Genomic DNA, 22,434 nt, shown 5'->3' with positions numbered 1-22,434 from the left:
ATGTCACAGTCATACACACACTTGTTTGTAAAGCAAGTAGTTTGACTGTTTTCTGTCATTTATTATTCCTAGTCATTTCTCCCATATGCAGCTGAATTGGAACTTCTTAAACAGTCGCAAAATCGGGAGCGCTTCCACATTGAAGAATAAGGTCATTAGGATGTGTACAGTACTGGCAATATTTCCCATAATCAGTTATTCTTCCTTGTAAAGTTTCTAATTTTTGGGTGTGTAAGAAAAGTTTCCGCGAATGCAATCTAAACTGGTTGACACCCTCATTAGAGATTGTTCTGCATAGCAGCATGTGTAGCGAAAGGGCTGTGCTGTAAACAGGAGTAATTGGAGTGTGCTGTTTGGCCTAGCACGACTGGTACCATGGTGAAGGGGAACTCTAGATGTATAAATACTTTAGCAGCTCTTCTATTCCTGTGGCCAGATTCAAGTAAACGTTCAAGATCCTCATAGCTAATTCAACTTAAAATGTCACACGCTGGTAGATTTGACCACATGCTCCTGAACCTGCCATTGTAGAATTTTGGAGGGATCCTGTGCTAAATGTGCTTTATTTCGAAGGTTTCCAGAGATAAGATGCAGGTTGAGTTCAAACAAACTAAGCACATAGTGTGTTTACTGTGATTTCGCAGAAGAACATCTTGTACCTAGGTCAGCGTCTTTGTTGATACTAAAACAGCATTATCTAACAATCAGATTTAAGAGTTGGGAATACACTTACTGTAGGTCAATTCTCTCTTCAGCTGAGAAATTATTAGGGTTAGACCTGGGATTAAATTATAGACATTGAACAATATATCTGTCTCTGTGTCTTAGTATATCTGTATCTAGATTTGGCTCTGCATCTCTTAATATCCATATCTACAGTGAGAAGTTTGTGTAATAAATTGAAATGATCCAAGGAAAAAGTATTGAACACATCAAGAAAAGAAGGTGTGGAAAGGCAGTGAAAGCCCAGACAGCAACTGAAATCACTCAGTAGTTCTTCAGCAATCCTCTGCCCTTCATCATTGTAGATGAAAATTGGCTGCTTCAGTCCAACATCTACATAATCTGGATGATGAAGATGAAACCAGAGTGGACATTTCAGCCAGACAATGATCCAAAACACAGCCTAGGAAACTCTCAAATGAGGAAAAAAAAAGCCTTTTATATAAAGTATCAAATACATTTCAATGTTTCAGTGTTTTCTCCTTGTGTCTTTTCATTGTTATTACACATGTTTCAGTTTTTTTGTTTTGTTTTTATGCTTGTATTGTTGTTGTTTTTTTTATCTAAATCTGGTCCAATTCCATGTTAACAGCTCCTTTAGAAACATTATTCCCATAAAAAAACATGACATGTTCAGTACTTATTTTCCCCACTGTATATATCTATATCTATATCTCTGTAAATATGCCTGTATTACTATATATTTGTCCATATCAGTGGTTCTCAAACTGTGGTATATGTACCACTTGTGGTGCGCGGGCTTACTTCTAGTGGTATGTCCATGGTACATATATTTAAAAATGTATAAAAAATGATTTATATATGAATATGATGACATATAGCCTATATTTCCAGTTGTTGATAGTTTACATTTAAATACAGGTGTGTGTGTGTTTTTTTTTTTTACTTTTTAAGAACAATAACCTACCATTTTTAACTTTTAAAAGCACATTTTAATTTAAATGTTGACATTTTTAGTTTATTTATTTATTTATTTATTTATTCATTTATTTATTTTACATACAAGCACAGTACAGGGTTAAAGTTCAAACAATTTTATAATGTTTAAAGTAGCTGAGAATAATATTCTTAATAATAGGAATTAATCTGCCTCATTTTTGAATTGTACAGAGCTGTAGCTGCTTTACAGGGCCTGCTACACTACACTACTGTATTTCAATACTGCTTATTATGGTGGTACTTGGAAAGACAATTTTTTTTCTGAGGTGGTACTTGATGAAAAACGTTTGAGAAATACTGGTCTATATAATACTAAAGCATTAATGAATCATGCACTCTTCCTCTTTGACTTAAAGCTTTGGCGTGGATGACCGGAATTCACTGGTTCGGAGTACTACAGATATTGATGAAAACATCCTTGCTGTGCTTCCCAAAGGTGAGAATCTCTAAGATTACAATACATTCAAAGGGATAATTCCAAAACAGAAAATTCTTTCCATCATTAAATCAACCTTCGTTAGTCCCACAACACCTTGAGTTTCTTTTCTTCTGTTAAACACAAAAGAAGATAGTTTGAAAAGTGTTGGAAACCTGCAACCATTTACTTCTATAGTATTTGATTTTCCTGCAAAGGGTTAATTTTTATAGGGTTTTAACATTTTTCAACAATACCTTCATTCATGAAGTGGAAAGGGAAATTCATAAAGGCATGCAATCTTTTTGAGGGTGAGTAAATTATGAGTATGTTTAAACTGTTTACGTTTAAAATTGTTAAAGGATTGGTAAGTCGAACAATTCTTTAGTATAAAATTTGATATTGATTAGCATGCTTCTTTGTTTGATTTTTTTAAGTTTCAGAGCTGAGGAAGCAGTTTGAAACCAGTATCAGAAGTGGTCCAGAAATGAACAGGTATATTTGTTTTTCCAAATATTTTGTAAGCATGCTGGGATTACATTTGCTGAAACAGTAAAGGAGTATGAAACTAGCAATGCTGAAGATTGCAAGAACTATTAACATGCATACTGTTCATTGGAAGCAAATTTGGATGAAATCAGGGTGGACATTTCAGCAAGACAATGATCCAAAACACATCCAACGAGACTCTCAAATGAGGAAAAAAGCCCTTTATATAAAGTATTACATTCATACTCAAACAGTAAAGGAGTATGACATTAGCAATGCTGAGGATTTGAAGTAAATGTATACTCTACATTGGAAGCAATTTTGGATAAAAAATATATACTAATACTTAATTGTATTTGCATCAGGCTTGCATTAACCATATCATTGTCATCATTCAGGAAAGAGAGAATAGCACGAAGGTTGGAGGGAATCGAGACGGATGTTCCAGCTGCTCTTAATACAAGCATGCAACACACAGCCGGCCTGGTGACCAATCGGCTATTGGAGGAGGATACACCACGCTACACACGGGCCTCAGATCCCAGCGATCAAGGCATTGTGGGTAAGACTCCACAGTTTTTTTTATGTGCCTGTGTGTGTGTAGGCAGAGAATATAGCTTGCATAGCTAAAGCAAGAATTCTATTGTTTTGAGTTGTAACCCAATGTTTGGTCAAATATATACTAGGGCTGGGCAATTAATTAAATTGAAATTGTAAACACAAAGGTTTCTGAAGAATGCAAAAGAAGCTACAAGAAGGCGCGGCCAACCGTTGTCATTTTGTTCAAATATTGTCTGTTAGTCAATTCAAGGCTACTTACGAAATCCAGACATAAAACTGTATGACAATGTTTCAGATGACTGTTCTAGAGCCTACAGCTAATCAATCTGTCAGATTCGGGAGTGCATTCAGGTTCTAAAGAAAAAATGTAAATAATAAATTATCTTAAATAAAACAAATACATTTATAGAGATGGTATATATATAAGAATATAATTTCAATCACCTGGGAAATGGAGGCCACGTGAATATCATTTTATAATTGTAGGAAATAATTCCAAAAAGCAACTGACTGTGTAAAGTCACATAAAACAACACTAAAATACAATGTATATTCTGAGTTCAGCAGCTGGAATCAGTTGGGTGAGTTAAAGTGGCGTTGACCAGCGAGACCTAGCTGTCACTCAAATGGCCACGCCCTCAACTATGCAGAGTTAATATAACTTAATATAAACAAAAAGGATGTGATATATAAAAAAAATATCACCCCCCTGACAGTTGTCATGAAGGGTAATATTAGCTATATGAACCAAATCGTTCTTTGTACCAGGCTGTAAACACTTTTTTCTGCTGTAAAGTTGATCGTTTTAACAGTGGGCTCAATTGAAATCTGCTTTATTATGGAGCCAGGCCTAGCGGAATTTCGATGAATAGTAGTTCCAGTTACTTCCGTATTTGCTTCACGAGGGAGAGCAGGAGGTTGCCGCTTGAAACCCACAAACCCCTCTAAATACACAAAGTAACCAAGTAAATCTCATGGGGAAAATAGTGATTCTTAAATAAACAGAAGATTTAACTGCTTTCTTTTATTCTGCATGACTAATAAACACACAACTATGGAATCATCTTACACAAGGATTGATTTCAAACACTCTACTGAAGTTTGAATCCTTGGAATAATACCATGTTATTATAAATGTGGTAATTTTACATCCAGCATTTACTACATAAAGCTGTATTTCATTGATAAGCTGCACAAACTGCCGTCTTTATCACAGAAGCATAATCTTTATGTCATTATAGACTGATTAAATCTAATTTAATTTAAAAATTAGCTTCTTCTTATTATCTTGCTAGTAATATTAATAGTAATATTTACTATCGTTGTAGTAAATATTGCTCCATCTAAACAAGGTTTACCAGAACTGGCTTTACTGAAAAAATGCACATAGAAATAGCTTTTGATTAATCGGCCCTAATAAGGACAAACCCAATTGTTGAGTTGAAAAAAAGTGTCATGTAAATTTATTTGAAGAAAGTAATCAGATACAATTTTAGGTCATCAATCTACCAAAAAAAAAAAAAAAAAAAGAAACAACATAGCACCTCACTTAACCTCTAGCAATACCTTCACAAACCCTAACATTGTTGCAAGTTTTGGACAAGTAAGGACTACTTGAACCTTCTTTAATAATTAACTTGTTGCTCTTTCATTCATCTTCTATTTGTTATGCTGTAGTGCGGCGCTACAGTCGTGAAGAGATAGAAGCTCCAGAGCGGCAATCCAGAGCTCGGACGCGTCCAGATCCACAGCCGTCCACCCATCCTGTCCCAGCCAACCCTACCCCACCGGGGTCTGATGCAACAAGGTCTAAAGCTGAGCGTATCGCACGCTACAAAGCTGAACGGCGGAGACAGTTATCAGAGCGTTATGGAATCCTTCTTGATCAAGAGGTGGATCTGGATTACGCACCACGTTATACACGTGCACGGAGAGAGTCTGACCTGTCAGAGAGAGGGGCTCCACCTGACAGGGGACGTGGGGAGAGTCGGACAAGGGGCGGGGCATTGCAAGATCAAGAAGAGGGGCGGGACCGAAGCAGCAGCAGGTCTAAATACAGCAGTTCCGGAATGGGCCGGGTCTTCATGTCATCTGACCCCACCCCCAATCAAGCTCCGCCTCCATCAGGCATTGATGCTGAGCGAGAGAGAGAGAGGGCAATGAACTTGGAAAACTATAGACGGGCCCCTGACCGAAGTTCGAAGCCACACCCACAGGAAACTCCCATGGAAACATCAGCAGCCCAGCCAACGAGAGGGGTTGCTGTTATAACTGTGGCGAGTTCTCCTAGGACAGCACGCAGAGCTTCGTTACCCACAACAAAATCTGGCATCTCTCCTGGAGATCTGTTCATCGAGCAGCAAGCTCAAAATATTCTCAACAGACAGGGGTAAGTATTTGTCATGTTTGCTATTGAGCAGCTATTAGCAATATATTAAAATACGAAGTTGAATATGTTGGACAATAGAAATGAGTTATAATGGGTATGTGAATTATGGGATGAGGAACAGCATATTTTCAAATTCTCATGAGAAAAGCTGCAGAAAACGAGTTCAGCTTCAAAAAAAGTTGAATTTTTTAAATCTTTTAATTAAGTAGATTTAACAGGGTTAACAATTGCCATCATCTATCTATATCTGTAACCTTGTGGATCTTGCCAAGGACTTGTGCTTTGTTTTTTTTCTTCACTCAGATAATGCTGAAAATCTTGAACATACTCCTAGTAAAAATGCTGAATGGACCAACTTTTGTGTTTAGTCAGGTTCGCAGTGATGCCAGAGAGCTGATGCACTAGGGTGAAATATGTAGAACTGTTCAATGGACATCAGCAAGAATTGCACTCTGCTGAAAGATACTGCTTTGCCCCCTAGTTTTAATGCTTAGCCTCACCACAGTGGTGGATGGAAATTAAAGCAAGTGATTAAATATGACAGTAATTGGTTGTTTACAGACAGAAATAGTTGTTAAATGCACCTTTTTTAAATGACTGAATGTCAAACTACGTCTGTAGTTCCCAACCATGTTTAAGTAGTACCCCCAACATTGCGCATTTTGCATCATTCTTAATTCAGTACACTTGATTCAACTCGTTGGCAAATTAATAGAAACTCTAATTCTACGTTCACACCACACGTGGAAGAAGCATCAAGTGTGAGTGATTTACATGTTAAGTCAATGCAAAAATGCAAATATAAATGCTGCAGCACAATATGTGCGACTGAAGTGGTGCGAGTTGATCATTTTGCATGATTGATGTGATTGAGTGAAACGCTAAAGTTGGAAAATCTGAACTTCAGCGGACATTTGCGCCGCATTAACCAGTCAGGAGGGGAGGAAATCCCGAGGGGAAATCCTCCTGCCGACATCGGACAACAGTTGATCAAACTGAGCTCTGCTCAGTCGGAAGCATCGCTGAAAACCTCCATCGTCCAGGTTAAGTTTCTGGAGGAGTTGATGAACTCACCGAGCTGGTTGAACCTATGAAAAGATCTAGTGGACTCAGACACGGCTCCAAACAAATCAAAGCTGTTTTTCAGCCTTCCTAAAGCACATAAAAAGTTATTTTCTTAATAAAATTCTTGTTAGCCGTTTAGCAGTGAAGCTAGAGACACAGGGCAGACAGAAGCCCATCCCATTATGTGAATCTGCATCTATTGTGAAGTGACTTTGATGCGTGAATGAAGCAGATTTTATGCATGAATGAAGTGGATTTGACTCGCAAATAAATCAAGTTAACTCAAAATTTTCATGCGTCTATTTACGCATTAATATCACGATTTATCCATGGTGTGAACAGAGTATGAGTCCTGAAATGTGTCAGACAATTAAAGCCATAAGTGACTTGCATTATCAGGATTACAGACCTCAAGTATGTTTTGTTATGATTGTTATAGGTGTTTGTTGTTGGTGACCCCTATTAATATTTTATAGATTGACAAATTAACTTAACTCTTACCAGATTGCAGGTGTATGTGTTCTATTCAAAGTGCTACATAACTAAACTTTTTAACAACCCCCTTAAAGGGAACAATAAGCAGATTGATTAGATTATTATACTTAAATGAAGGCTCCAGATACAATAATGACTATAAGTTGAGAAAGTTTAAAATGAAACGCATCCCAAAGAGCTTTACAGCAAGAAATGGTGGAAACAATCAAAGGGAAGTGAATGTTGATGTTTTTGGTGACATCATAATAGTTCCATCCTCGAATCTCATTGAAGATTGTTGAATGTGCTGTTACTGTGGTAACTGGGGTCTGGGCCTCTGTGTTCTTTAGTTTGGCAGCTCTTTCTCAGAGTGAATGGTCCCTCAGGAGAGACGTGGACAGTGAAACACACTCACAAATCAACTGGCCATCCAGGTATCAGAGTGGGAATGTAACCCTTTAAATTCCGCCAGTTTACCCGCTAACGCCATATTCCAGTGCAATATTCCTCATCCTTCAAAGACCATGCACTCTTTAGTTTTCCTATTTATGATCCTTTAATGTACAATAACCATAGATGATGGCAAACAGTTCCCTTTCTACCTTTCCTCTTTACTGACCCTCTCCCCCTCACAAAAATATGACCAGCTCCTAACAGTGAACCTTGGCTTCAATCCTTTTCAATTTGTCTCTTTATGAAATAATAACAGGTGAAGTTATTTGTGTATGAGTGAGTCACTGCTAGTTGATAAGGTGTCAGTAAATGGTTACCAGAGCTCATTTGCCTTTTAATGAAAGGTTATAAATAACTGGACTTTCCAGCTGTTGACTAAATTAATCTGAAAAGAGAATATGATGATCTGTTTTCTTTTTCTGTCTATTTCTTCCAGTAGCTAACTGTAGAATTTAAGATGAGGAAATGGTCCTTACTACTTGATTTTTGGACAAACGTTTTCTCTCAAAATGATGCAATGTCATGTTTTGAATTTTATAAGTGTTAATTCCTCTCTTTCCTCCATTAATGAAGAATAAGAGTTAGAGAGAGACAGACAAGGGAGGACATATCAGGAAGAGGTTCTGATTCAGGACCAGATACGCCCTCTGTCAGACGTCATCCAACAGTTGCCCCTCCATATTTGGCTCCACGACCTCAATCTGCAAATCAGCCAAGAACACAGAGCACCGAACCCCCAATTCAACAACCAAGTCAAGGAATGGATGCCCGTCAACAAAGGGCGCATAGTGCAGAGCGGCCACGATTCCAGCGCACTCACAGTATGGATTCACCTGCCTTTCAACACACACCTTCAGGTGATATGACAAATCATTCTTCAAAATATGAACAAATTCCTAGTGTACACCCTAGCACCATGGGTCATCAACCTGGGTTCGGACAAATGAAGCAACCCTTACCAAAGCGTGGGAGTCAAGATGCTCAACAACCATCACAAATGCACAGACCTTCCCAACAACCTCACCCAGCATATAAAGACCTCCAGCAGCCATTACCTGGTCGTAGAGATGCCCCGCCACCTGTACAAAAATATCGAGCTATCCTTCAACCGGTACCTTTAGATCAGGATACTCGCCAACCCATTCAACCTCAAGTACCTACTCAGAAGCCTCTACATGAACGTGAACAAATCTTGCATTCACGTTTGTCGCATGGACATTATGGTCATAATCAACCATTGCAGTATGGTCCAGTCCAGACACTACCTCCAGCCTATGGACAAACTGTCCACTCTGTTCCTTCTCATGTATCTAGCCATCTACCCCCACCAAATTCTCATGTACCTCACCTTGCACCTGAACCCCCACTTTCTAGGTCTGAGACACTAGATCCCAAGGGCCACATGTCTTCATCTAGTTTGACATCTGCTGACAAAGAGGTTAAAGAAAATAGACTTAGAACCAACGCTGATCACATTCAGCCAACTCAAAGAGAGGGTCGATCAGCAACCAGAACTAATCCGCCATCAGAAGGGCTACTTAAAAGCAGAAAGGCGGTACTACCTTCAGAGATACGACGCAGACAAAAAAGTGTGGATGATCCAATGCGTGGTCAAAGTGATGAAGGTTTGGAAAGTCGGAGAATCAGAAGGATTAGCCATTTAGATGAGACCGAGGAGAAAAGTGGAAGAATGTTGCACCAGTTGGAAGGGAGGGAAGGGCCTGTTGGAACTGGAATTACTCGGATGGAGGAAGGTGGAATGATATCAGGTGAAATGGTAATTGATATTCTAAAAGACAGAGGATGTGATGATCGAAGAACAAGTCAGCCTGAGAAGAGAGAGATGGATAATGGCACAACAAAGATATGGATAGGTGAAGAAGTAGAACGCGGTGTAAGGAAGATTGGTCAAAGAGAAAAAATCAAGCAGGTCAGTGGTATTAAAAGGGAGGAGGAGAGCTCTAATTGGAATACTAACAGGTTAGGAGAGATAGAACAAGGAAGTGCGAAGAAGGTTAATGAATTCAAAGAAAGAGAATGGGAAGTTGATCGAAAAAAGGGCCAAGTTATACATACTGTGGAACCACAGGGTGTTAAAACGGTCAGACAGGAGGTACAGGAAAACCAGAAGTTCCTACAAAAGGATGTGGAAGAAAATCATGGTAGAAGACGACAGATCAATCCATTAGAGAATGAGGAAGGGCATGTTAGACGAAGAAGGATAAGCCAATCCGAAGATGATTGGGAGGGACGTAGGGTACGTAAAATTGGTCAGCTGGATGAACGAGAAATGCAAGTAGTGCAGGATCAGCTTGAGGCACTCGAGAAAGGAAAGCAGAGGTTGAATATACCTAAAGAAATGGACACTGCTCCCACACAGGTACAGCCAAGCAATGAACAGCCTTCTGCACATCATAGGTTGGGGCAATCAGGAGGTTACTTACTGAAAGGTTCCTCCCTTCCACAAGCTCAGCATCGAGTGAGTCAGGATGCAGGTGACCTCAGGCCAAAGGTACGAATTCGATCCATGTCAGATATTGGAGTAACTCAACGATCTGCTGCATTACGAAGTCTGGAGCGTGCTGCCAGTCGAGAGTCTGTCATGTTGATGAATGCTGGATCTCATACTCGGGATCTGGGTGGAGTGGCCAATGGTGAAATGGGCACATTGGACACAAGAGTTTCTGTGGCAAAGCTGAGACATTCCTACCTGGAGAATGCTTCTGGACGCAGACCTGAGCTGTATGTGGACTGGCATGCCGGCATGCTAAAGCAAGCTTCTGTCATTGACTATTAAACCCACTAACCTTCAAATTATATCACTTACTTTACCTTGGTATACAATTTAGCTGTTTTTAGTCATACCGAAATACATTTAAACGATTAACCTGAATTTACTGAAACATTGCACTCTGCTAAGTTTAAACTAATTGCTTCATTGTTGATTTTGCATTTAATTCACGTAACATAAACTTAATCTATTATGGCATTGCCTCTAATTATATGGGCAGCAGTATTTTAGCTTGGATGTCAGGTTTTCAAACTGCTGGAGCTTTACCATGCCTTGCTCTGTGTGCCTTACTCTGTGTGAACCAATCTGGTATATGTTCATAACTAAAATAACGATTGTGTCTTTGTGAATTTATTGCTCAATTTAAGTATTCTGGTATGTCAAACGATTGGATGTTGACTAACCTTTTTGGATAGACTTTTAGGGAACTCATAGTTTTTTCTTTGAGCATGAAAAAAATTCTCAGGGAAAGTCCCAGGTATTCCTCCTCCCCAAATATTGCTTTAGAGGCCGTGCTCTAAACTAATACAACCTTTTTTTTTTGTCAAGGGAGTCTAAAGGAGACCAGGTTCCAATAGAGCCTGATCCAGTTGTTAGCCCGGACCGGGACAGAGGAACACGTCGGCCCAGACGTTACATTTCCCCTAGTGATGACAGGAAATCATCTGAGAGGTTTAGAACCCAGCCAATTACATCAGCCGAAAGAATGGAGTCTGATAGGTACAAAAAACTGACACTACCAATTTGTTATCTGTAGAGGTAAATTGTCACTGCCTTATGTCTTTTCTATGGATTACATTTTCCAAAGCATTGCAGTAAATGTGCTTTCTATAATCTGCATTTGTTCTATGTAATTACTTTTTCTTTTTTTGTTGTCATCATGCCATCATAGTTCAATCAAGGTCAATAATTGTAGCTCTTTTGTGCGTACGTCTTCAGGTCGCGTCTTAGTCCAGAGTTTCAACATTCAAACTGTGAGTCAAAATCAAACACATTTGAATTGAATATTGGCAGCTATAATTTAGACATAGTAACATCTGTAAACAAGGTTTGTATTTAGTAAGCTAAGGTAACCCTTTTTATTTTACAGTGGATGAGGAAAAAATGGATGAACGTGCCAAAATGAGCGTGGCAGCCAAGAGGTCTCTTTTCAGGGTATAAACTCTCTGAAGCACACACAACTTGTTAATAAACGAACATTAATAATGACTAAATGTGGGGTCTTCTCAGCAAGAACATCACTAGTTTGAGCCCCAGGTGTGTCAGTTGGCGATTCTGTGTGGAGTTTGCATGTTCTCACTGAGTTTGCATGGGTTTCATCTGGGTGCTTTGGTTTCCCCCCACAGTCCAAAGACATGTGCTATAGGTGAATTGAATAAACTAAAAAGGCCGTAGTGTATATGAAGGCAAGAGTGTATGGGTGTTTCCCAGTGCTAGGTTGTGGCTGCAAGGGCATCCGCTGCCGTAAAACAAATGCTGGATAGGTTGGCGGTTCTTTCTGCTGTGGCAACCCCTGATTAATAAAGCCTAAGACTAATCCGAAGGAAAATGAATGAGTTAATGTTGTATAAAAGAGCTTTTTCCCCTTTGTTTACTTGTGTTATTGTTTTGCAGGAGCTGGAGAAGACTTCGGATGGAACTGTACCCAAACCTCGGTCACGTAATGCTGCCGTTGAGCGAAGACTCAGACGAGCACAGGACCGTTCACGGACACAACCAGTTACAACTGAAGAAGTTGTCATCGCTGTTACGTAAGTCTTTTCCTACTTTTTGTGATGCAAAGTCCAATCTTCATATCATCTTCTCATTCCTAAAATCTTTGAGTTTGTTTGGCCTGAAGATACATTTGGCATAAGGAACTTACAGTATAGGGAAAAAAATAATTCTGTTTACTTCACACCGTTTAAAACCGTTTGAATTTTGAAGCAAAAATGAAGCAAAAACATGCAGGAGTAAGATGTGCAAAGTGAATACTGCATTGCAAACTCATGGATGTACAATGCAGTTGAATTGAGGGGATTCGTAAAGGCAAAGCTGGATAAAAATTTTGCCAAAAAAAAAAAAAGTTCTGTCTGGTTCTCAAATCTGATTGGCTGATAGCCGTGCGATATTCTGCAATATCAGAACTCCTACAGCCTCTTTACCCTTTGTGTATTACTCCGCCCACATACAGCCAGCAAAAAGCAGACACTAAAGCTCTAAATTTTAAAAGATGCACGCTCAACTGTTTAACTGTCAGCTTGTGATTTGAATCCGGAAGAAAGTAGTTCCTCATACAAAAGAGTTTTTGAGACTCTCCATGTTTGATTTAGTTTTTATATACACAATTATGCCGTCCAACTGTTGTATAAACGCAATATCACACTCGTAGCAGTGCGATATCGCACTGCTACTCGTGTGATATTGCTCATATAAATATATTATATATATATATATAATATTAGGGTTGTTAAGATACTTGAATTCGGTACCAATTAATACTGTAATTTTAAAAACGTCCATTTTTTTTTTGCAATGCTTGATTTTAATTTTCATTTCTTTGTTTATGTTTGCAAACTTACTTTTTAATTCTCAAAACGTAATTTTCCCTTCCCTTTTTTGAGATTTGCATTATTTTTACATTTTCTTTGCTCAATTCTTATAGTCACACATTGTCACTATTTTTCATTTGCACATCTTTATGTTGTGCTGTATTTAAGGCTCTGTATTGACATTTTTACAATGTCAGTTGTTATGTTGGTAACAAGCTCCATGAAACTTCTCTTAAATTTTAAGCGAAAGAATAAAAATTGATGGGTGGATACCTGAATACATTTTGAATCTAAAATGCTTAAATGTGATAGGGAACGTTTTATTGTTACTAATTGTTGTTTAACTAATATAACTCGTATAGTTAACAATAACATTTTTCTCAATGTTGTGCTTTAGTTCAAGATGCTAACCAAAAGATGACTTAATCATTTTATAATGAATGAAGCTGAATGTATGATTCAGAAGGCAGAAACAGTCAAATGTAGGGACAGTTAGAGTCTTTAGGTTTTTATTTTCATTACAAAATATCCCTAAATACACACACAAACGTAAAATAAGATCAAAAACTGTAGGTTTAGGAGATGCAAAATGTACCCGCAATTCTAGAATATCCCAGATACATTACATATGTTCATCTATGACCACTCATATTCCCATGATCTCTGCTAACATCTTGAAAGACTTTTTAAACACCTTTTTACTCTTTCTTAGCTCAAGATACTAACCAAAAGATGACTTAATCATTTCATGATAACTGAATCTGAATTTATGAATCAGTAGAAAGAAATGGTGAAAAATAGGTTTAGTTGGAGTCTTTAGATTGATGTTATCATGAAAAAAAATGTCACTAACTACACACACAAACGTCAAATAATAATAATAAAAAAGATAGGTTTATTTAGGAAAGTGTTTTCCAACCCTGTTTCTGAAGACACAAACAGTACAAATTTTGGATGTCTCTCTTATCTGACCTATTACCTTCAAGGTTTGTAGTCTCTTGTAATGTTCTGATGAGGTGTGTTTGATTAGGAAGAGGTTGAAAATGTGTACTGTTGGTGTGCCTTCAGGAACAGGGTTGGGAAACACTGATCTAGAACATGCTAAATGTACCCCCAACTCTAGAATCCCTTCACATTCCCATAATCACTGGTTTGTTTCTAAAAGACTTTTAGATTTTTTTCACTCCTAATTGTTGTTCACCTCACTCTACCATTGCGTTTGTTTTGTCCTCCTCTAAAGTTCTCCTGCTCCCCCTTCTCAAGTCATTCCTGTTCACACCACTGCTCCCAGAATCCCCAGTCCTGCGGTAGTCAGCACATCCATGACTAGCTTCAGGTATCATTTCAATGCATATTTTGCATGTGTTTGTGTGTGCATGATCATTTAGGACATTTTGGCCTGCATGTTTTCATATTTCTCCAAAAATTTGATTATTGTTGTTATTATTTTTGTTACTGTTGGTATTATTCTAAGGTCGCGAGTGGTTGTGAAAGAATTTCACTGCATTTCATTTCATTAACAGTATGGCTTCATATACTGTAAATAGAAAACTCTGAGCAAGCTTTGAAGAAAGAGATTGGTTCATTCATTCACCGGTGCATGGACTGAATGGATCCTCAAAATGTTGCCAGCCTCAGTGGTGATGTTTACTTCAAGTGCGCCATCTTCTGGTGACTTTACGTTCACGCGCTGTTGGAAATTGTGACTAGAAGTGTGTCAACAGAATGTCTGGCATGCAGTTATGAGGTTCTGCAGGCCTGTGTTTTTGTAATACGAGCAAGTGTCTGGAAAAGTAAGAGTATATGAATGTGTTTTTGAGCATGTGCAGATGTTTTGGGTGTTTTGCATCAGCGCGTGGTCACCAGAGCAGCTGTAAATAGACACACGTTCTGCGTTGTCCATGCACACCCAAATGTCAAAGGTGTCACTCGTCTGACAGTTGTACAAGTGAGGCAGAGGTGGGAAAAATCACGTAAACTAGAAAGGTAAAAGGAAAGCATGAATTAAATTGTAAACTTGAATTTAAATACAAAATCACACACGTTATGTATTTGAGTCTTGTGTTTTTGTTTTTTATAAATTAAAGATGCAGTGATTTAAACTCTTGGTAAAATTTGGTGAAGATTACTGTATATTATATGATTGGTTCAGTCTGCCATCTTGTGGGTGAAGCTTAACGGGATAGTTCATTCAAAAAATAAAATTCACTCACCTTAAATTGGTAAATTATTCTGTTGAACACTAAAAGAGATGTTCTGAAGAAAGATGAAAACCTGTACTATTTGACTCCCATAGTATCCACTTGTTAAGTCATGACATATGAAACACTGTTTCTGTGTCCAAGCTCATTTAAATAGGGAAAATAGTCCTTTATGATCATGTTTTTAGTCATATGACACATTAAAGTGTATTTCATATCTAATCATGGTGTACACAACTGGATTTGTTGCATCACACACCAATATTTTAGAAATTTATAAAAAAATATTTTACTTTCTGGCCATCAGATAGTCAAAATTATTACGTCTTTTTGTAAATAGATATTAGTGAAGTTTATTTATAAACTAATTTCGAAAGGATCACATGCTTATGATTGAATACAGCTGGTCATGTGTTAGCCAATTCACCATTCACCAATCAGATGATTCCTTAGTCACTATAAATAAACGAAGTTCCATTCTACAGCCATCTTTGTTTTGAAGAATCCTCCCTTCCACCCCTACTCCTCCTCATTTCCTATATAGGTGACACGGTGGCTCAGTGGTCAGCACTGTTGCCTCACAGCAAGAACGTCTCTGGTTCTAGTCCTTACCAAGCCAGCCAACATTTCTGTTTACATGTTCTCCCCGTGCGCATGTTGGTTTCCCTCAGGCCCCCTGGTTTCCTTCCACCATCCAAAAACATGCAGTTTAAGTTAATTGACTAATCCAAATCAGCCCCACAGACATGCTTCTAGTAAGTAGTTATATCTTAAGAGCAATTACTATCTTTTCATTCACTACTATAGCAGGGGAGTTCTCGAGATCTACCTGAGCTCAAACCGCCCTCTCGCCCTGCAATGGGAGGGAGGCTCGGGCTTGAGGATCTTATGAGCTCAAGGCTCTCTCCTGAAACATCATGCCAGTTGTGCTTTATAATCAATCAGCTAAGTGTAAACTCTTGAATTTCCCTTTGTTGAGCCTCCCAGTAATGTTTGATAGAGCACTTGGACCTGGAAACCACTTCCCGTGACATCACACTTAAAAAGCGGATAGGAAAACAAATACCATGGAAGTCAATAGTTACAGGTTTTCAGCTTTCTTCAAAATATCTTCTTTAGTGTTCAACAGAAGAAAGAAAGTAAATTATGAGAGTGTTAATAGAGAGCAAACTTTGACAGTTTTTATTTTTGGGTCAACTATCACATTTAATGTTTGAATTTACTATAATAATAATAGTAGGACAAGAAGTTATCTGCAATACAATTTAAGGAATATGTAAGAAATTAATCATTAACAACCCCAATTAACTTGCCTAAATTTCAGATGTGGGTAAAACTCCAATAAGATTAGATTTTTACTCATCAAAGCACACGTGCTGCTGATGATGTGCCAATAAAAGTGATTTGATTTGATTTGGGATGTGGCATCTTTTAGTTGTGCCCCTTGTACCACCTGTCCTCCACTTGATCATTCAGCAGTCCTTAGGTTGCCAGATCATTATCTAAAGAATCAGTGGATCACAGTAAGAGAATGTGGTTTGACATTTCTTTGTACTGTATATGGATAGGCTGCATAGTGGCTCAGTGGTTAGCACTGTCACCTCACATCAAGAAGATCACTGATTTGAGTCCCGGCTGAGCCAGTTGTATTTTTTGTGTGGAGTTTGCATGTTCTCTCTTTGTTACCCTGGGTTTCCTTCGGGTGCTCCGGTTACCCCCAAAGTCCAAAAACGTGGTACAGATGAATTGAGTGAACCAACTTGGCCTTCGTGTGTGAATGTGAGAGTGTATGGGTGTTTCCTAGTTCTGGGTTGCGACTGGAAGGGGATCTGCTGCGTAAAACATATGCTGGAACAGTTGGCGGTTCATTCCGCTGTGGCTACCCCTGATAAATAAGAGACTAAGTTGAAGGAAAACTAATGAATGTATATAGATAAACTTTTGGGAAACACCCAACGCACCTAATTTTCCAGCTGCTGCATTTATAAAATGCCTCAACTGTTCAGGAAAACCAGACAGACTGATCTCTGCATTCTTTCATTCATTTTCTTGTCGGCTTTGTCCCTTTAATAATCCGGGGTCGCCACAGCGGAATGAACCGCCAACTTATCCAGCAAGTTTTTACGCAGCGGATGCCCTTCCAGCCGCAACCCATCTCTGGGAAACATCCACACATACATTCACACACACACTCATACACTACGGACAATTTAGCCTACCCAATGCACCTGTACCGCATGTCTTTGAACTGTGGGGGAAACCGGAGCACCCGGAGGAAAGCCAGACGAAGGCAGGAAGAATATGCAAACTCCACACAGAAATGCCAACTGAGCCGAGGTTCGACCCAGCGACCATCTTGCTGTGAGGCGGCAGCACTACCTACTGCGCCACTGCCACGCCCTGATCTCTGCATTACTATAGCATAAACTTATAATTCTCTTCCCAGTCTGCAGGCATCATCAGCGCAGGAATCGGCCCATCAAGAGCAGGAGAAAGAAGATGTTTTGAAGGAGGTGGGTCCTGAAGAAAAGGAGGCGGGGCCTGATGAGCCAGACCTATCAGCACTGAGTCTGGCTGAGAAGATGGCGTTATTTAATCGATTGTCACAACCTACTGACCAATCAGCAAATGGGCCTCTTCCCGACACACGCCAGCGCAGGGCCAACACCCGCTTTCAGACCCAGCCAATCACTCAGGACGAGGTTGATCAGGTAGGGCCTCCCTCTTTTTTTCCATCTGAACAAGTTCACAAATATGGAGTTTCGTTGTGATTTTTATTGATGCCACCCTTTAAGTTAAAATACAGTGGGGAAAATAAGTATTAAATACGTCATTATTTTTCTCAGAAAACATATTTCTAAAGGTGCTGTTGACTTGAAATTTTCCCTGGATGTTGGTTACAACCAAATAAATCCATATATGCAAAGAAAACAAAACTAATTAGTTTACAAATGAAGCTATGTGTAATAAAATGAAATGATGCAGGGAAAAAGTAATGAACACATGAAGAAAGGGAGGTGTAGAAAGACAGTGAAAGCCCAGACTGCAGCTGAAATCTCTCTGTATTTAGCGACCCTCTGAGCAACCCTCTGCTCTTCGTCATTCAAATGAATATCAGCTGCTTCCGTCCAACATCTACATTAGCAGGATGATGGAAATAAAACCAGGGTTGACAACTCACCAAGACAATCATCCAAAACACAGCCAAGAAAACTCTCAAATGCTTTCAGAGAAAGAAAATCATGCTGTAGAATGGCTCAGCCAATCACATGATCTCAATCCGATAGAGAATACAAAATAAAGATCAGATTTAATATACGAGACTCACAGAACCATCAAGATTTTTACACTGTTGCATTCTGTGAAAAACTCACACCTGAGCAATTCATGTGACTTCATTCTCCATATGAGAGGGGTCTTTAAGCTGCCATCACCAAAAAAGTCTTTTATATAAAGTACTAATTAAATTTCAGTTCAGTGTGTTCTCCTTGTGTCATTCCATTGTTATTACACATATTTTTCAGTTTTTTTTATGTTTGTATTGTTTGGGTTTTCACCTAAATCTGGTTTAATTCCGTGTCAACAGCTCCTTTAGAAATGTTTTTCCCAGGAACAAACATGATGTGTTCAATACTTATTTTCCCCACTGTACAGTATCTAGTTAAAGGCAAAATTATAAGCCCTCTTGTAAAATTGTAATACTTTTATAAAATATTTTCCAAGTGCTGTTTAATGGAGAGAACATTATAAACACATTTTTTAAACATATTAGTTTAATAATAAATTTCACATAACTGCTTTTTTTTTAAATCTTTGCCATTATCACAATACATAATATTTTACCAGATATTTTGCAGGATACTAGTATTCCTCTTAAAGTGCAATTTGAAGGTGCAACTAGGTTTAAAATGGTTTGTTAACTAGGCAAGTTAGGGTAATTAGGCAAATCATTGAACAACAGTGGTTTGTTCTGTAGACAGTCAGTAAAAATATGTGTTAAGGGGACAAATAATGTTGATCTTCAAACAATTAAGATAATATTAATAACATTAATACTCTGTTTTTATTATATTCAAACAAAAAAATAAGAAAAAACTGTCTCCAGAAGAAAAATACTGTGAAATTTTCCTTGCTCTTTTAAGCATCACTTAAGAAAATAATAATCGAAAAATATCTTATTTCTTATGGGCTAAAACTTCGACTCTATATATATATATATATATATATATATATATATATATATATATATATATATATATATATATTCACATCAATGGAAACTTTTCATTCCACAGAGGATTATTTACAGTGTAAGAATGTTTAGGTTAAAGATAATGAAGATTTGTTCCTTTAATCATAAATGTTTTTCTAAGGCATCACTACAAAAACCCTCTGAATCCTTAGTTTTTAGGAGTGAAGAAAACATGCCCTTCATCTTTAGAAAGAGATGATTCAAGAGATATGAGAACTTGTCTTAGTAAGTATAGTTGACTTTAGAGACCTTGTGCTTTTCACAGGAACTTGCAAAAGACATAGATCCATCCAGTCTCACAGGTCGACCCGCTGTGATTAATGATTCTGTTGGTCCTCAAGGCGAGCAAGTAAGAGAGTCCGTACTGAGGCTTGTGATTGGCTGATCAGGGGGAGCTTTGCCTTGGCAGCAGCTGCTGATTGGTTAATTGCTGGGGCCTCAACAACCTTGCACTTTCCTAGTGGACATGTGTAGTGCTGAGTTGCATTACAATTTATTTGATTTTGCTCTGTTTAATTGATCATCCTAGTTACTACATTCTACTTTTTTTTTTTTTTTTTTTTTTACATTTTACTCATAAATTAATTATTTAAAGAAACAGTTTACCCAAAAAAATCTGACTGTCATTTATTCAACCTCATCCTATATGGCTTTGTTCTTCTGGAAAACATTTTAAGCAAAGTTTTTATGCAAAGAAGAAACTTTAGGAAAACTTAAATAATGCTACAGAATAAGATAAATAAAAAACATTTGTATTTAATATAGACTTGAAGTGAAATTCATATCTTACCTGAATGTAATATTAAATAAATACAAGGCTACTTAAGTGAATTAAGTGGAAGAGTACACTTACAGTGCATTTGGAAAGTATTCTTAGAGCTTCACTTTTTCCACATTTGTTTATGTTACAGCCTTATTCCAAAACGGATTAAATTCATTTATTTTCTCAAAATTCTACACACAATACCCCATAATGACAATGTGAAAAAAGATTTTTTTGAAATTGTTGCAAATATATAAAAAATAAGAAACCTGAAAAATCACATGTACATAATTATTCACAGCCTTTGCTCAATACCCGTTGATGCACCTTTGGCAGCAATTACAGCCTCAAGTCTTTTTGAATATGATGCCACAGGCTTGGCACACCTGTCTTTGGGAATTTTTGCCCATTCCTCCTTGCAGTACCTCTCAAGCTCTATCAGGTTGGATGGGAAGCGACGGTATACAGCCATCTTCAGATCTCTCCTGAGATGTTCAATAGGATTTAGGTCTGGGGTCTGGCTGGGCCACTCAAGGACATTCACCGAGTTGTTGTAAAGCCACTACATTGATATTTTGGTGGTGTGCTTTGGGTCATTGTCTTGCTGGAAGATGACCCGTCGCCCCAGTCTGAGGTCAAGAGTACTCTGAAGCAGGTTTACATTCAGGATGTCTCTGTACATTGCTGCATTCATCTTTCCCTCTATCCTGACTAGTCTTTCAGTTCCTGCTGCTGAAAAACATCCCCACAGCATGATGCTGCCACCACCATGCTTCACTGTAGGGATGGTATTAGCCTGGTGATGAGCGGTGCCTGGTTTTCTCCAAACGTAACGCTTGGGATCCACTCCAAAGAGTTTGACTTTAGTCTAATCAGACAAGAGAATTTTGTTTCTTATGGTCTGAGAGTCCTTCAGATGCCTTTTGGTAATTCCAGGCGGGGAGTGGCTTCCGCAAGGTCACTCTACAATAAAGGCCTGATTGGTGGATTGCTGCACAGATGGTTTTCCTTCTGTAAGGTTCTCCTCTCTCCACAAAATAAAGCTGGAGCTCAGACAGAGTGACCATCAGGTTATTGATTACCTTCCTGACTAAGGTCCTTCTCCCCCGATCACTCAGCTTAGAATACTGGCCAGCTCTAGGAAGAGTCTTGGTGGTTCCAAACATCTTCCACTCACGGATGATGGAGGCCACTGTGCTCATTGGAACTTTTAGAGCAGCAGAAATGTTTCTGTAACCTTCCCCAGCTTTGTGCCTCGAGACAATCCTGTCTCAGAGGTCTACAGACAATTCCTTTGTCTTCATGCTTGGTTTGTGCTTTGACATGCACTGTCTACTTTGGGACCTTATATAGGCAGGTGTATGCCTTTTCAAATCCTGTCCAATCAACTGAATTGACCACAGGTGAACAATGAAGCTGCTGAAACATCTCAAGAATGATCAGTGGAAACAGAATGTACCTGAGCTCAATTTAGAGTTCCACGCCAAAGGCTGTGAATACTGATGTACCTGTGATTTTTCAGGTTTTTTATTTTTAATACATTTGCAACAGTTTTAAAAACCCCTTTTTTACATTGTCATTATGGGGTATTGTGTGTAAAAGTTTGAGGAAATAAATGAATTTAATCCATTTTAGAATAAAAAAAAAGTGCAATGAATACATTCCAAATGCACTGTAAGTGTGAAAAGAGTACACTCTGATTACTGTTTCTAAACACAATTAAGTTTTATGGCATGTAACGTAAATTGTCATTTTAAGTTTGTGTGACATCAAACTTTTCAGTGTTTATTTTGCTTGCTCGCATTATTATGCTTAAGGTGAACAATTAATGCCACTTAATATAACAGTTGAAAGTACATCAAAATACTATTAATAATACATTTAATGTAAAATTAAATCAACCAATGAATGAATAAATCAACCAACCAATGAATGGATAAATCAATCAACAAACAATAAATTGTACCACATTTTCCATGCTAGGCAAGTTGCATGGACGGTGCATTTATAAAGCTACACAACAAAATCATTTTGAATTTTCGCACAAAATCTTACTAGCTCCAAACAAGTGATGACCAGTGTTGGAGAAAGACTTTTGAAAGTAATGCATTACAATATTGAGTTACTCCCCCAAAAAAGATATTAGTTGTGTTACATAGGCTGCAGATCTTGATGGTCAATTCCGATTTTTGTGACTGCATCCGATTTTTTGCTGACCTGCTTACCTCATCTTTTAAAAGTGACTCGTATCTGATCGTCTGCATTTACACAGTACGCGGCAAAGGCGCAATGACCAGGGAAAAAAAAAAAGCTGATAATTAAAGAGTGCTCTTTTCTCTATTCCTGTATGTAATCTGTACTATAATA

The 22,434-nt window shown here is 38.2% G+C and overlaps 1 protein-coding gene across 51 annotated transcripts in view; it reads left to right on the top strand.

The window, feature by feature from the left end:
- The window catches only part of svilb (supervillin b), a 125,124-nt gene that overhangs the window by 54,159 nt on the left and 48,531 nt on the right, over nt 1–22,434 (top strand). For 17 of the 51 annotated variants that reach the window (NM_001443373.1, NM_001443371.1, NM_001443372.1 and 14 more), the window contains 10 exon segments: nt 2,040–2,119; nt 2,536–2,593; nt 2,986–3,149; nt 4,826–5,537; nt 10,870–11,040; nt 11,260–11,294; nt 11,411–11,475; nt 11,935–12,071; nt 14,092–14,187; nt 17,499–17,763. In NM_001443373.1, the coding sequence (NP_001430302.1) occupies nt 2,586–2,593; nt 2,986–3,149; nt 4,826–5,537; nt 10,870–11,040; nt 11,260–11,294; nt 11,411–11,475; nt 11,935–12,071; nt 14,092–14,187; nt 17,499–17,763 (1,653 nt within the window). In that variant the 5' untranslated portion in view covers nt 2,040–2,119; nt 2,536–2,585. 51 annotated transcript variants of the gene reach the window in all.

Source organism: Danio rerio, chromosome 2, assembly GCF_052040795.2.
Source record: "Danio rerio strain M-AB ecotype USA chromosome 2, GRCz13ab, whole genome shotgun sequence".
NCBI classification, from domain to species: Eukaryota; Metazoa; Chordata; class Actinopteri; order Cypriniformes; family Danionidae; genus Danio; species Danio rerio.
This window is presented reverse-complemented; position numbering and strand designations above follow the sequence as displayed.